This window comes from Culex quinquefasciatus, chromosome 2 (assembly GCF_015732765.1).
Source record: "Culex quinquefasciatus strain JHB chromosome 2, VPISU_Cqui_1.0_pri_paternal, whole genome shotgun sequence".
Classification (NCBI taxonomy): Eukaryota; Metazoa; Arthropoda; class Insecta; order Diptera; family Culicidae; genus Culex; species Culex quinquefasciatus.
The window spans coordinates 86,530,538-86,545,542 of NC_051862.1; the positions used below are offsets into that span (position 1 = coordinate 86,530,538).

The window sequence follows — 15,005 nt, forward strand, 5'->3', positions numbered from 1 at the left end:
TTTTTTGATTTTCGAGATTTTTTGATAACATATTATGTTTTAGGGGACAAAAACCCGCAAATTTTGAGCCATAGAGAAACATGGTAAAAAAATCTGCCGCCGAGTTATGAATTTTTGAAAAAATAGTGCATTTTGGAAAAAATCGAAATTTTATGCAAAAACCAATTTGGCGTATTTTTTTAATGTAAAATTCAACATTTTCAATGTTAAAACATGAAACAGTCGTGAAAGTTTCTGATCTTTTCGAAAATAATATTAAAAAAAAATATCAAGACTAACATTTTAAATGGGCGTAATGTTCAATGTTTGGCCCTTTTAGAATGTTAGTCTTGATTTATTTTTTTTAAATATTATTTTCGAAAAGATCGGAAAATTTCACGAATGTTTCATGTTTAAACATTAAAAGTCGTACCATTAGTTGCTGAGATATCGACATTAATAATGGTAAGTTGTTTTAGTGAGACTTAGAAAACTTCAATTTTCGTGTTTCTTTTTGTTTAAGCCGCTGTATCTCAGCAACCAGAGGTCCAATCTTCAATGTCTTAGACAATTTTATAGAAAATTTTCTGAGCTTTTCAAAAAAAAAATTTTTAGAAATGGTCACTCATGGTCACTTGTTTTAAAAAATCGAAAAACTGCAAATATTTCGCTAAAATCAAACTTTCGGTGGCTATATCTTGAAAACAGAGCCCTTTATCAAAAAAACTGTAAAGTACTTTTCGATTGGAGATTCAATTTTACATTGAAAAATTACGTCAAATTTGTTTTTGCATGAAATTTCGATTTTTCCCAAAAATCACTATTTTTCAAAAATTCATAACCCGGCGGCAGATTTTTTGACCTTGTTTCTCTATGGCTTAAAAGTTGCGGGTTTTGTCCCCTAAAACATCAAAAAATCTCAAAAATAAAAAAATACGTATTTTGGGAAATTTAGTTTTTGTGACAAAAAGTTGATTGAAAAATCTGCAATTTTTTTCCGTGTACCCATTTTTCTCAAAAGTCCTCATCAATACCTACAACTTTGCCCAAGACACCAAATTGATCAGAAAATTCACTCAAAAGTTACAGTTGTTTGAATATTTACATACCATTATTGTATGGACAGCTGCCAAAATTGTATGGAGACTTGTATGGGTGAACCAATGACACAAAATAGAGCTTCTTTGGTCATAGGGAAGGCCCCCATAAAGTTTGAGCCAAATCAAAAAATACAAATAAAATCCATTTCCGGTTTTGGTAGAGAATTGCTCAACTGGTCTTTTACCTATATTTTAACATATTTTGTTTGTTTTTTGTGAAAATATTTATAAAGAGGTGATTTATACTTGCAAAAATAGTGTCATTTTATTTTTAAATAAATTGTAATTAAAATTAAAAATCGGTGCAAATCTAGGTTCAAAGAGATTTTTCAACAATTATTCCTCCAATTTCAATAAATTTTGGTCGTCCTGACCCAGCCTATAAAATATTACGTCAATTATTATCCGCGCACCTCTTCTGTTGCGCGACAAAATTTGTAGCGCCGTAGAAAAATGGAGTGGTTTGTGGTAAGCGTGCCCATCAGCCTGTGGCGCAACAGGCTTTGACAGGTTGCGCTCGTATTTTGATTTTTGTCTGCCTTCACAATAATATGGAATACACTCAACCCCCGGTGGTTGGTCATTTTTTCGTTTGACACTTTTTTAGTTTGTAGGTACCTCGTTGGTTGGTCAAAGTCAAACTAAAAAGTGACGAACTGTCACTTTTTACACGGCGCTCACGCACACTATCAAAACAAACGTTTGGTAGTGTGTGTGAACTCCGTGTAAAAAGGGTGTCAAACTAAAAATTGACCCCGTTCGTTTGACAACAGTTGGTGTCAAACCATCGGGGTTCGAGTGTACATTTATTTTTGCTGTCTTTGCAGTTTTCCACTTAAGAGCAATTCTCTGAGATTTCGGTCATTCGTTTTTTATATATTTTTTAATCCGGCTGAAATTTTTTTGGTGCCTTCGGTATGCCCAAAGAAGTCATTTTGCATCATTAGTTTGTCCATATAATTTTCCATACAAATTTGCCAGCTGTCCATACAAAAATGATTTACGAAAATGCCAAAATCTGTATCTTTTGAGGGATTTTTTTGATCGATTTGGTGTCTTAGGTATGGATAAGGACTACACTGAAAAACACACGGTGAAAAATTGTGATTTTCAATTTCACTTTTTGTCACTAAAACTTGACTAAAACTTGATTTGCAAAAAAACACTATTTTTAATTCTTTTTCATTTTCATGTTTTATGTTTTTCAGATGCCAACTTTTCAGAAATTTCCAGAATGGGCAAAAATCTTTGACCGAGTTCAATCAAAATCAAACCATCCACATTAACGACCCCCGAGTCTTTTGTGGTCTCTATTTCAAGTTTCTGCTCGAACCTAGGAGTTCGAAGGCTTGAATGGGGAGAGCACCCAAATCTGTTTCTACTCCAAGGAACCTTCCACCCCAGTGTTTGAACTGACGACCTTCGGATTGCGAGTCCAACCGCCGCCAGCGATTCCACCGGAGTAGGCTTGGTTTGGTGTGTTGTTTGTACTTATGGCATGGAGACGACTTAACGGCCCAACAACCAAGGCCGGGACCGACATTTACTTCCTCATCCGATGGAAGGTTGCAGCAGATGGGAATCGAACCCAGAATCATCCGCTTACAAAGCGGACAGCGTAACCATTCGGCCACGCACTGCACGCACACGCACTGCTTTGACCGAGTTATGAATTTTTAATTCAATGCTGTTTTTTTAATCGAAATATTGGTCGCAAAAAATTTTCAACTACATTTTTCGATGTAAAATCAAATTTGAAATCAAAAAGTACCTTAGTAAAATTTGATAAAGTTCACCGTTTTCATGTTTGCCCACTTTTGAAAAAAATATTTTTGAAAAGCTGAGAAAATTTCTATATATTTCGCATTTGAGCAGTTCTCTAGGATTTCGGTCATTCGATTTTTTTTTGTATTTTTTAATCCGACTGAAACTTTTTTGGTGCCTTCGGTATGCCCAAAGAAGCCATTTTGCATCATTAGTTTGTCCATATAATTTTCCATACAAATTTGGCAGCTGTCCATACAAAAATGATGTATGAAAATTCAAAAATCTGTATCTTTTGAAGGAATTTTTTGATCGATTTGGTGTCTTCGGCAAAGTTGTAGGTATGGATACGGACTACACTGGAAAAAAATAATACACGGTAAAAAATTTGGTGATTTTTTTATTTAACTTTTTGTCACTAAAACTTGATTTACAAAAAAACACTATTTTTAATTTTTTTTATTTTTTGATATGTTTTAGAGGACATAAAATGCCAACTTTTCAGAAATTTCCAGGTTGTGCAAAAAATCATTGACCGAGTTATGAATTTTTAATCAATACTGATTTTTCAAAAATCGAAATTTTGGTCGTAAAATTTTTAACTTCATTTTCGATGTAAAATTAAATTTGCAATCAAAAGTACTTTAGTGAAATTTTGATAAAGTGCACCGTTTTCAAGTTATAGCCATATTTAAGTGACTTTTTGAAAATAGTCGCAGTTTTCATTTTTAAAATTAGTGCACATGTTTGCCCAGTTTTGAAAAAAATATTTTTGAAAAGCTGAGAATATTCTCTATATTTTGCTTATTCGGACTTTGTTGATACGACCTTTAGTTGCTGAGATATTGCAATGCAAAGGTTTAAAAACAGGAAAATTGATGATTTCTAAGTCTCACCCAAACAACCCACCATTTTCTATCGTCAATATCTTAGCAACTAATGGTCCGATTTTCAATGTTAATATATGAAACATTTGTGAAATTTTCCGATCTTTTCGAAAAAAATATTTTCAAAATTTTCAAATCAAGACTAACATTTCAAAAAGGCCAAACATTCAATATTACGCCCTTTTAAAATGTTAGTCTTGATTTGAAAATTTTGAAAATATTTTTTTCGAAAAGATCGGAAAATTTCACAATTGTTTCATATATTAACATTGAAAATCGGACCATTAGTTGCTGAGATATTGACGATAGAAAATGGTGGGTTGTTTGGGTGAAACAGAAAACATCAATTTTCCTGTTTTTAAACCTTTGCATTGCAATATCTCAGCAACTGAAGGTCGTATCAACAAAGTCCGAATAAGCAAAATATAGAGAATTTTCTCAGCTTTTCAAAAATATTTTTTTCAAAACTGGGCAAACATGTGCTCTAATTTTAAAAAATAAAAAACTGCGACTATTTTCAAAAAAGTCACTTAAATATGGCTATAACTTGAAAACGGTGCACTTTATCAAAATTTCAGTAAAGTACTTTTTGATTGCAAATTTGATTTTACATCGAAAAATAAAGTTGAAAAATTTTACGACCAAAATTTCGATTTTTGAAAAATCAGTATTGATTAAAAATTCATAACTCGGTCAATGATTTTTGCACAACCTGAAATTTCTGAAAAGTTGGCATTTTATGTCCTCTAAAACATATCAAATAAAAAATTAAAATAGTGTTTTTTTAAATCAAGTTTTAGTGATAAAAAAATAAAAAATCACCAAATTTTTTTACCGTGTATTTATTTACCGTATCCATACCTACAACTTTGCCGAAGACACCAAATCGATCAAAATTCCTTCAAAAGATACAGATTTGAATTTTCATACATCATTTTTGTATGGACAGCTGCCAAATTAATGATAAAAGCTGCTTTGGGCATACCGAAGGCACCAAAAAAGTTTCAGTCGGATTAAAAAATACAAAAATTAAAATTGAAGAAAAAAGACCGATTTCGTAGAGAATTGCTCATTTATGAACTTTGTTGATACGACCATTAAATGCTGAGATATTCCGTTGTACACGTATTTGATCACTAGCTCCCCAAGAGCCACGAAAGCGGGTTAATATTTCCCCTGCGAATTCGAAAACTATGGCAGAGTGAAAAGGTCATCTCCGGACACATTTGCTTCTTCCGGAACTGTGCTGCTCGCCGCGGTTAAAAACTAAGTAAAAATGTCAAACATTCATCATTCGTTCCACCGATTCAATCTCTATTTAAGCCACTACGCAGTTACAATCCCACCCAGCACCTCTCATCAAAGCAAGAAACCCAAACATTTTATTGGCACTTGTGAGGGCGGAGGCATGTGTGTGATAACTGCCTAGAGAAAATTTCATCACTTTATTACAACTGCTGCAACAACAAACGCTCGTCCGCGTGACTCAACGTGATGTGCTCTCTAGTAGTGCCATAATTGCCTACGGGCTGGGGTTTGAAGCGTTTTCACGCGACTCGCGTGAGAAAATGGAAGCAAATTAGAATACAATTTGCGCCATTTGCATGGTGGAGGATGAAAGGCTTATCGCACAGCTTGACTGCGGGAGGGAATTCTTTTCTTTACTCTAGAGAAAACTAGTTTGAATTTGGTTTTAAGTTTTTTTTTATTAGCTAATCATTCTGTTTTTGTTTCAAACAAGCACCTTTCAATCGACCGGCTTCAGCGTGATAAATCGGGAAAGAATAAAAACAACCGCGATCGTGGCCGTGACAAAGCAAACCACAAACATGTAGAAGCTCTCCTCGGTGAAGACGTCGGTAAACGCGGGGATCTGGTGATACCAGTTCTCGATGATGGCCATGTGGCCGCCACCCTTTTTCTGGCCCATTTTTTTTGTTGTTTTTCCTAAATCAAACTTCTAACGTCTTAACAATTACACAAATGCGTTCTCTTTATCGTCGCTTGCCGCCGCCGGCCTTCTTTTCGGACTTGGTCTTGACGGTGCTGGTGGCGATCTCCTTGGGGGCGAGCGCCGTGATGTGTTTGTTGCACAGCTGCAGCAGTTCCAGCGTGGTCAGGTTGGCGCCGTTCAGTTCGATCTTTTTGAGCTTGGCTTCCGCCTGCACCGAGGGGATGAGCTGGAACACGACCGAGGGCGGGCGCCGGTCGCACACCACTTCCGAGCGGAGCACGCACGAGGGGTTCGTTTGGCCGATCTTGGGCGCGGACAGGTGGTGCAGGAATTCCCTGTAGGGAGGAGATAGAGGAAAATGAATTAGACAGACCCTGACAGACGACAGAAAATGATCTGAGACAGCACTTTGTAAGCCGCGTTGAGAATAGTGATAGCACGATAGTTCTAACATTCCAACTTGTCCCCCTTCTTTTAGATTTGGATATATAACTCCCTCTTTCCACTCCTCCGGTAGCTGTTGTGTTTCAGATCTTGACCATCAGCCGGTGCAACAGGTCGCCAGCTTGTCCAGGCCCATCTTCATGAGTTCAGCTTCGATAACAACCTTACCGGGTTGCTTTTTTGTTCTTCAGTTGCTTCCTACCCGGTACATTTCGGCTCGCGGCATGAAGCCGTTCCGGAATTAGCTGAGTTTCATGTAGATCTTACGCGTTTTGTTGGAGCGATACAGCTGTTCCATGTCCTGGAACTCCAACTCTTCCAGGTGGTGCTTCTTATCCCGGAAGAGGTGGATTTGCTGTCTTCACAACTGTTTGTATGACTCCCTGTTCCCACGGGTGTTATGCAGCAGCCACTTGTCCCGCGCTGCTTTCTTCTCGTCCCAAATTGCCAGACATTCCTCGTCGAACCAGCCGTTCCGTCGAACTCGATCCACGTACCCGATGGCGCTGCGTTGATGGCTGCTTCCATATGGCTCCAACAAGCCTCCAGAGGGTCTTCGGCGAGCTCACCCTCGTCATGCAACGCAGCTTCGAGTTCCCGCGCGTACTGGGTAGCGACCTCGTGGTCCTTGAGTCGCTCCAGATTATACTGCTGCGGGCGACGGTACCGGAACTTGTTGACCTCGGACAGGCGTTGACGCTGCATTGCCACCACCAGCTAGGTTCTGACGTCGATTATGTCCGAGAAGTGCCGACCATCGATGAGAACATGGTCGATTTACATCTACGTGTCGTTTGGTGATCTCCTGGTGTACTAGTAGAAGAGGCTGTGCTGGAAGCAGGTACTACGTATGACCATGTTTCGGGAGGTATCGAAATTAATGAGTCGTAAGCCGTTCTCGTTTGTTTGCTGGTGGGCGATGAACCTCCGAAAAACCAGTCTCCTCCAAGCTAACTTGAGCGTTTAAGTCGCTGGTGACAATCTTGACGTCGTGTTTTGGACACATTCTGTACTCGCGATTAAGAAGCTTGTAGAAAGTAGCACGTTGATGATGCTCAGGTTGAAGAATCCTTCCAAATCAAACTTAAATTCTTCTAAACTTCCTTTCCGTAAACGTAACACTAAACACAGCTTTCTTTTATATTTCAGCGCCTCCTCGCTAACCCGGCTGTCGCCACCCGGCACCTCGTCACACCAAGCTGGCGGAAATGTCGACAGAACGGGAACTCACTCCCGGAGGGCCCCCACCGATGCATCCGCTGTCCTATTCGGACCTGGCCTCCCACATCCAGCTGAACGGCGTCAACGTGATGGCGAAGAATTTTAGCGGTATGCTCGTTTTAAATGTTGTTATTTTGGTCACTTTTGTTCGTACTCCTCCCCCGGGAAGATTGTGCTCGGCTGTCTTCTCGATTGTTCCCGGGTTGTGTTTTAGAAGCGACTTTCCCTGAGTGTGTCTGAATGTTTTTTCAACCAACCTTGATAGCGTTTAGCTTCTTCTATCTTCCAGACTGTTGTTGTAATCGATTCTAACGATTTAGTTGTTTAAAATCGTAGAAATTTTCCAATTTTTCTTCACGCACCTTAGCTTTGCCTTCTCTCGTGAAAATCCAACTTCAAAATGTGTAATTTCCCTGTCGTTTTCCGATGAGCAATATTTTGACGCACGCTTGCGCACTATGTTCCGGAGTCCCTGTCCCCATCTGCACTCGTAGAAGCCAATCTCACCTCGTCGGAACGGCATTCTCGTGGAACGGATCAAAGGTGACCGTAATGCGCTGGACCGCCTTCAGGTTCAGCATCTTCAGCTGCTTGCCAATAGCGGACACGATGCCGCCGGACCGGCTGAACGTTCCTCCCACCTTGATGGACATGGTTCTGGGGTTGTTTATCTGGGAAAGCTGCCGGAAAAATAAACTTTTCCTCTCAACTCAACTGATTTCATAACACACGCGCAGTGCAACACCGCGGCTGCAAAATGTAAACTTGACAGATTGCACATTTTATACGAGTTTTTGACGTTTCTGTGAACTCGTCTAAAATTGTGGTAGCGGCACAGATTTTTACAGCGGCACCGGGCACTGTGAGTAAATTGGATAAAACAGTTCTTCTGTTTGTTTTTTTTTAGCGAAGTTGTTTGAATTTCATATAAAGGTTCCAACATTCAGTGACGATTTTTGTGTAACATTAAAATAAATCAAATAAAAAGACTGATAAAAATATTTGAAAAAAAACATGCTTCGTCAAAAACTATTAATTAAAATTAAAAATGTAGGAGTGAATTTTGGAGAAATTAAATTAGAAATAAATTGCCTTTTAATGAAAATAATGAAAACTAATTGTTTAAACATAAACCAAAAATAAATTTTAATTTCAATTAATAGTTTTTGACGAAGCATGTTATATATTCTATAGAATCAGAAGTCAAGATGCAAAAAATCTTCAAAATTTCAATAATTTCATAAGTTTCAGTTACTAAACAAAAAGCCTTTTTATTTTGGACTTATCAAAACAAAAATGTTAAATTATAAATACAGTTAACACAACAATTATGTTTTGTGTAGACTCAATTGACACTGGCAGTTTTGAATATATAAAATAAAAATATATAAAATATGTTTCAAAAATTTGTTTTAACACTTTGTAAAACATGTTTAGCTTTTAAAACATATTAAAACTCGCTATATAGAGCAATTCTCTGCGAAATCAGCTGATTTAAACTAATTTTATATTTTTTCATTTGGCTCTAACTTTGTGGGGGTTTTCCCTATGCCCAAAGAAGTCATTTTGTGTCATTGGTTCCCCATACAAGTCTCCACACAATTTTGCAACTATTTATACAAAAATGGTACGTAAATTACTTACACTTAACAGCTTTTTTTTTTGATAAAGTGCACTGTTTTCAAGATATAGCCAATAAAAATTTAATCTTGATTGAAAAATTTCCGTTTTCGATTTTTTGTAAATTCCTAAAAAATCAGAAAATTGCCAATAAAATTAGCGACATTGAAGATTCTCTGGTTGCTGAAATGCAGCGAATAAAATAAAAAGAATGAAAAAAAATGATGTTTTTTAGTATCATCCAAACATTCCCAGATTCCCACATTTTCTAATCACGCAGAAAAATAAGGCATATTTGAATCAACAAAACGTTTTGTTGATTTGAAAATCAAGATTTTTGTTGAATCAACGCTAAACGTCAAAGCAACTTTTTCAAAACAACAAAAGATTTTTGTGGAATTGAGAAAACCAAGGTTTGTTTCAACGCAAAATCGGCGTTGATTATATTCAAAAAAAAAATTTGTTGAATCAAACCTCGTACAGGCTGATTCTACACAACATTTTTCTGCGTGATGCCAATATCTTAGCAACTAATGGTTTAATTTTCAATGTTGGAAAAAAAAACATTTGTCGAAACAAATATTTTGAAATTTTTGAATCAATACTACTATTTCAAAAGGGCCAACAAATCAATATTAGTCTTGATTGCAAAATTTTCAAAATATTTTTGAAATTATGAATGTGAGGAAGGGACGTACCAAGTAACATAAGTAATTTTTTTTAAATAATTTTTTTTTCCAAAAAACACAGTTTAAAAAAATTATAACTTGGGAGTAACATTTTTCTCCATACTTTTCTATGGCATTTTTCTCCATACTTCTATGGCATACAAATTTTTGAATAGAAATAAGGAATATTGGAATTAAAAAAAAGTGTCAACAAATAAAAAAAAAACAAAAAAAAAAACGTAGTTGACTTTATAGCTGTCGGCCACTATTGCTAGTACCAACAACTAGTGTCTTCCTTTTATCTACAAGAACTTCGCCGCCCTGGGCTCCTAAGTGTTTGAGTACGGCACGGAGCGACGGCGCTAGATACCCATATTTACACAAAGAATTTTAGAGCGCCCGCGGCGGGATTCGAACCAGCAACCTCAGGATTGTGAGTCCATTGCACGGTCCGATTGATCCACACGGGCGGGACAAAAAAAACAACAAATCTGGAGTTTTTTTTTAAAAGGACCAATAAACCAAATTTTCAGTTTTTGCTTTTTGGGTGTTTTTCAATACCCCTGACTCAAGGCGGTTCTAAAAACACCCAAAAAGCAAAAACTGGAAATTTGGTTTATTGGACCTTTAAAAAAAACTCCAGAAATCGATCAGAAAATGCCTTGAAAAGCAAAGCTACAGATTTTTGATTTTTACGTACATTTTTGTATGGACAGTCAGTTGTCAAAATGGAGCACCCTAATGTAGACTCATCAACTGTAAAACACAGAGTAAAGGCTAGTATGCAGATCGGAAGGAAAGGGGTCACGAAACAGCTTTACGAACAGCAGAACAAAGGAGAGGGAGCGATTTCTTGGCGCTTTTCTTCACCCTCTCTGATTTGTTTGCGCTGCCGTTGCTGCCCATTTGATTTTTTTCTTGACCGATTCCTTCCGAAGTGCGTATACCGCTTAACCGAGAGGGACCAGTCCGTAGAAAAGTTATTTCATTTTTTGGCTCTATAAGGTACAGAGAAACCTCTTTTTACGCGGTGGCGTTACGCTTTTTGTTTTGTAGATTTCTCTTAAATCATACAATCTATTTGCAAGCTTCGCGTTTTATAGATCTGAACAAAACCTACAAATTGCTTTTAAAACATTGCAAAATTGTTGCGTCGTTCCAGAGAAATCGACAAATTAGAAAAACGTAACGCACCGCGTAAAAAGAGGTTTTACTGTATAAGATTTACCACAAAGTTGAACCAAAAACGCACTGGACTCACAATCCATAGGTTGCTGGTTCGAATCTAGCGGCGGCCGCTCTAGAATTCTATGTGTAAATATGGGTATTTGGCGCCTTCAATCCGTGCCATACTCAAACACTTGGAAGCTCAAGGTGGCGAAGTCTTTGTAGTCAAAAGGAAGACACTAATGTTGGTACTAGCAATAGTGGCCGACAGCTATAAAGTCAACTTCGTTTTTTTTCGGAACCGAAAATCAAATGCGAGTGTTCACTCTGGGTTACTCTGCGATGAAAATGATGATAATCAACAAATAAATAAATTGTTCGCATGGCGTTTTCTATTGCGAGATTCCTTCTTGAAACTAGATTCATGAAGGCTTCAAACGGTTAGGCAATCTAAATCATTCACCCCGGGATTCGAACTGACGACCTTTGGGCTGTGAGTCCAACTGATGACCAGCGACATTTTTCGGGATTATTTTTCAAGTGAGTGACTAAGTAATGGTCAAAAGAACATGTTGCCGGTAGTTGGAAGCAATTTTATATCTTAAGCGCTTTAAAATCGTTAGCGCAAGTGAAAAGATATTGATGGCGACTTTCGTTAAGCAGTTAACCTCTCATCTTGCGTGTGGATGTGTGTGCCAACAAAATGATGAGAAATGGTCTCGCAAAATCGTAACTATGATCAAAAGTGCATTCAATTTGATCTTTTTGGCCAGTAAAAATGGCATAAATTTGCGTGCTTAAGGCTAGTATGCAGATCAGAAGGAAAGGGGTCAAGAAACTGATTTACGAACAGCAGAACAAAGGAGAGGGAGCTATTTCTTGGGGCTGTTCTCACCCGCTCTTACTCACTTGCGCTGCTGCTGCTGCCCATTTGATTTTTTTCATGACCGATTCCTTTCGAAGTGCGTATACCGCTTTACTCGAGGCGGTGCTGTTGCTGTTAACTTTATAGCCTGAAAAGTATTTTTGGAGCATTAATCGAGCATCAAACTCTCCATATGACGAAGATAGGTGTTTGATTAGAAAGGGTATATTTCCCCTATTATCTGAAAACAAACCTAACAAGAGGAAATTCTCATTCAATTGGCAGGTTGAGGATTCGATCCTATTTTTGTCTAATTGGCTGTTTTTCACCATTTACCAAAATATTTTGCAAAAGTTTTGAAGGAAACTTGCTTGCTCATCTCCTATTGAGCTATTTATTTATTATTTATTAGCTATTTATTAGTTGAAAACGCCAAAGAGCTGATATGCCTACATTAGGAGCACAATGAAATATAACATGCCTTTGCAATAATTGGTACCTATGTTGTGAAATTAAATTTCAAAACTCCTTTGGGTTGATTATATTTACAGCGGCACGTGCCACTCACACGCGCGTGCAACATAGACACCTCTTTTATCACAACCACCTTGTTCGTTTTAGACGAGTTTTCGCCCAGGAGCAGGGAGGCCAGTTTCGCTAAAATGTTATCGTTTGCAGACATTTGCTACGCTGCAGAACATTGGAAACCTGTTGGATTTCGTACTTGAATGAAGTTGTGTTGCTTGTTTAAAGAGTGATCTGCTTATTTTAAATTATGTTTTAGGATATCAAGCGTCTCCTCCGCCATCAAATTGTGTTATTGGTCACGATCTTAGTTGGTTTTAGCTGCTTAAGTGACGATACAGACATTTCGTGATATGTTCCTACAGACCTGCGTAAGAATCCGTCTGGCACCGCTTCCCAAGCAGCCATCAAAATTTCGCGACGACTTGCCAGCAGCAGACGTGCGTGTTTCGTGAGCGAGAAAAAGAAAAGTTTCGTGCGTTTTTCCGTGCATTTCGTGCCCTCCCTCCGTGAGTGCCTCCAGTTCGGTGTTAGGGTAGCGTGCGTGCGTGACAATGTACCCCGTGGGACAGCGTAAGTAGCGTTCTTTGTCACGGGGGAAAAAGCTGCCAGAAGAGTGTGTCTGTAAATAGTCTTCTTTGGTTCGACTTTTTTTTTCACGTCTCTCTTTGACTTGTGATGGTGTGCGTGTCGTCGTCGCGTGGTGATGGTGTTTGGGGTGTTGTGTGCGTGTGTGAAGGAAGAACAAGAAGGGAGCTCTTTTGGATGTTGATGATTGCGTGACAGCAGCTTGAAAGGGGGGGGCAAAACAAAAACAATATCGCAAGTGAAACGTCAAACAGTGTCTTTGATAGTTTTGTGCACTGCTTGGTTTGATTTGCTTGTCCGGAAGTCCGGAACCACAAACGAAAACAAATCCCCGGACTAATGAACTCTGCACGTTCTTTTTTGTGTCTACACGAGAAATCTAACGGAACTGTCCAAGTGTTGGTGTGTTGCTAGTTTGCTGCGTGCGTGTGTGTGTGTGTGAAATGTTCTCGCTAATCATGCTCCAGAAAACGGTCCGGATTTGAGCGCCCGGAAGGGCGCCATCCGGAAGTGAATTCCGCCATCAAAATACTCTCAACCGGTAGTCGATCACCCAAGCTCCAGAAATCAAACAACTTCCACCGATTCCACCCTGCGGCCGGTCGGGAATTCCTCACCTGAAAATGTCCCAATTGCGTGCAGGTGTATTTGTAGAGGGGGGGATCCGCGCTGCATCGCACCACTACACACCCACACGAGACCGTCGTCCGTATGCATCATCATCGTCATCGTCGTAGCAAGTTGCTGCTGGCTGCCCGAAAAATTTCGTTGTTTCCCAACACTAAACGCGCCTTAGATCATGTTGGAACGAGGAATGGAAGGGAATCGCTGGTGGCAGTCTGGCTGGATTCCACAAACCCCCGACTCCTCCGTTTGAAAGCTATGGCTGTTGACCCGTTCGTGGAAGTTAAGGGTGGCACACCTGCCTGAATGATGCAGCTGCGGGAATTCCAATTAATGAACTGTGGAATCAGTCAGAGGTGCACATTTTACGGGTCATGAATTCGTAATAAACTCGGACTGAAACAAGTCAAAACCTGAAGGCACAAGAAACTACGGATCAGAACCTGCCAAATCTTGGAGATGGAATGTTTCTGGACTGCGATAAGAACCTAGATCTTTTAGTGGTCTCAACAGCTGAGCAAATCGAGAACAGGCGGATGGTTTTCCTCGGCCTCATCCATTTCACTTACCAGCGGAATGTTTTCAGACTGTGATCAGAACCTAAATCTTTCAGTGGTCTCAAAAGCTGAACTTACACTGAAATTGTGTTCAGTGTTCAGAAAATAAAGGCAACATTTTTCTGGACTGCGATCAGAACCTAGATCTTAAAATGGTCAAGAAACTGAAGGCACGATTTTCCTAGACTGTGATCGGAACCTAGATCTTTAAGTTGTTCGGAAACTGAAGGCGGAATGTTTCTGCTCTGCGATCAGAACCTAGATCTTTTAGTGTTCAAAAACTGAACGCGAGATGTTTCTGGTCTGTGATCAAAATTTAGATCTTTAAGTGTGCTCAGAAACTAAAAACAGGATATTTCTGGATTAGAGCTTTAGTATTCAGAAACTGAAGACAGGATGGTAATGGATTGCGATCAGCACATTCGCATATCAAGATAAATCCTGTGTGTAATCTGCGTTAACTTCTGAACAAGGGAACAGAACCTCACATGATAAGTTATCGAGTTGTCCCAATTTTGTGTAACATACTGCATACAGTTTACTGTACATTTATAGTTTTTGTAACAACGGATCAGAACCTTTGAAGTAGAAACTATTAAATATTACAAGCAAAAAATATAATAACAAAATATTTACATCTCAAGTCCAAGTAAAAAAACAGATATTTTAGCAAATATGCATAACGCATGCCATTTGTAGAAGCAGAAAAAATCCCGTAATTCTACAAACTTCGTAGGAAGAAACCATTCGATTTATTTTTTTTTTTGCGGTACGCAGCTTAAAAGGAACAGAAACGGAAAGTGGCGTTTGACGTTTCTTCGCGCGGTGCGTGTTTGTAATATGTTTTGATTAAAAAATCAAAGAATTTGAATTTTACTTTTTGAATGCCTTGGGCATGAGTAAGGACCTCGACGCCGTTAGCAATGTTGGCTTTAAAATAAAATTTCGTGATAATATCACTTCCCCCCAGCCAACATTTTTGCCATGCGAAGCGGGCCTCGACGCTGTGTCTAGGTTTAATTCCTAGCTAGGAGCCATCAGT

At 38.7% G+C, this 15,005-nt stretch overlaps 3 protein-coding genes across 9 annotated transcripts in view; 1 reads left to right on the forward strand and 2 right to left on the reverse strand.

Moving 5' to 3' along the window:
* LOC6037695 (protein argonaute-2) overlaps nucleotides 1-15,005 on the forward strand; it is a 79,958-nt gene that overhangs the window by 40,562 nt on the left and 24,391 nt on the right. For 4 of the 7 annotated variants that reach the window (XM_038258516.1, XM_038258515.1, XM_038258517.1 and 1 more), the window contains one exon: nucleotides 7,278-7,457. In XM_038258516.1, the coding sequence (XP_038114444.1) occupies nucleotides 7,337-7,457 (121 nt within the window). In that variant the 5' untranslated portion in view covers nucleotides 7,278-7,336. Of the gene's footprint in view, nucleotides 1-7,277; nucleotides 7,458-12,586; nucleotides 12,768-15,005 lie in introns of those variants that run through there. The other 3 variants (XM_038258518.1, XM_038258521.1, XM_038258522.1) reach the window with 1 other exon arrangement.
* On the reverse strand, nucleotides 5,422-8,092 carry LOC6037696. Its single transcript, XM_001847531.2, has 2 exons — nucleotides 7,857-8,092; nucleotides 5,422-6,019 (listed from the first exon to the last, which is right to left on the reverse strand). The coding sequence occupies exon 2, from the start codon at nucleotides 5,658-5,660 to the stop codon at nucleotides 5,478-5,480; it is 183 nt and encodes a 60-aa protein (XP_001847583.2). The 5' UTR covers nucleotides 5,661-6,019; nucleotides 7,857-8,092; the 3' UTR covers nucleotides 5,422-5,477.
* Nucleotides 5,422-8,117, reverse strand: LOC119765006. Its single transcript, XM_038258536.1, has 2 exons — nucleotides 7,857-8,117; nucleotides 5,422-6,019 (listed from the first exon to the last, which is right to left on the reverse strand). The coding sequence occupies exons 1-2, from the start codon at nucleotides 8,000-8,002 to the stop codon at nucleotides 5,725-5,727; spliced, it is 441 nt and encodes a 146-aa protein (XP_038114464.1). The 5' UTR covers nucleotides 8,003-8,117; the 3' UTR covers nucleotides 5,422-5,724.

Excerpts from the sequence above, each read along its gene's own strand:
- LOC6037696 (XM_001847531.2), bottom strand. The coding sequence starts at position 5,660 with ATGGGCCAGAAAAAGGGTGGCGGCCACATGGCCATCATCGAGAACTGG.
- LOC119765006 (XM_038258536.1), bottom strand. The coding sequence starts at position 8,002 with ATGTCCATCAAGGTGGGAGGAACGTTCAGCCGGTCCGGCGGCATCGTG. Across the intron at positions 6,020-7,856 it reads GAGAATGCCGTTCCGACGAG|GGAATTCCTGCACCACCTGT; the intron begins GTGAGATTGGCT and ends TCCTCCCTACAG.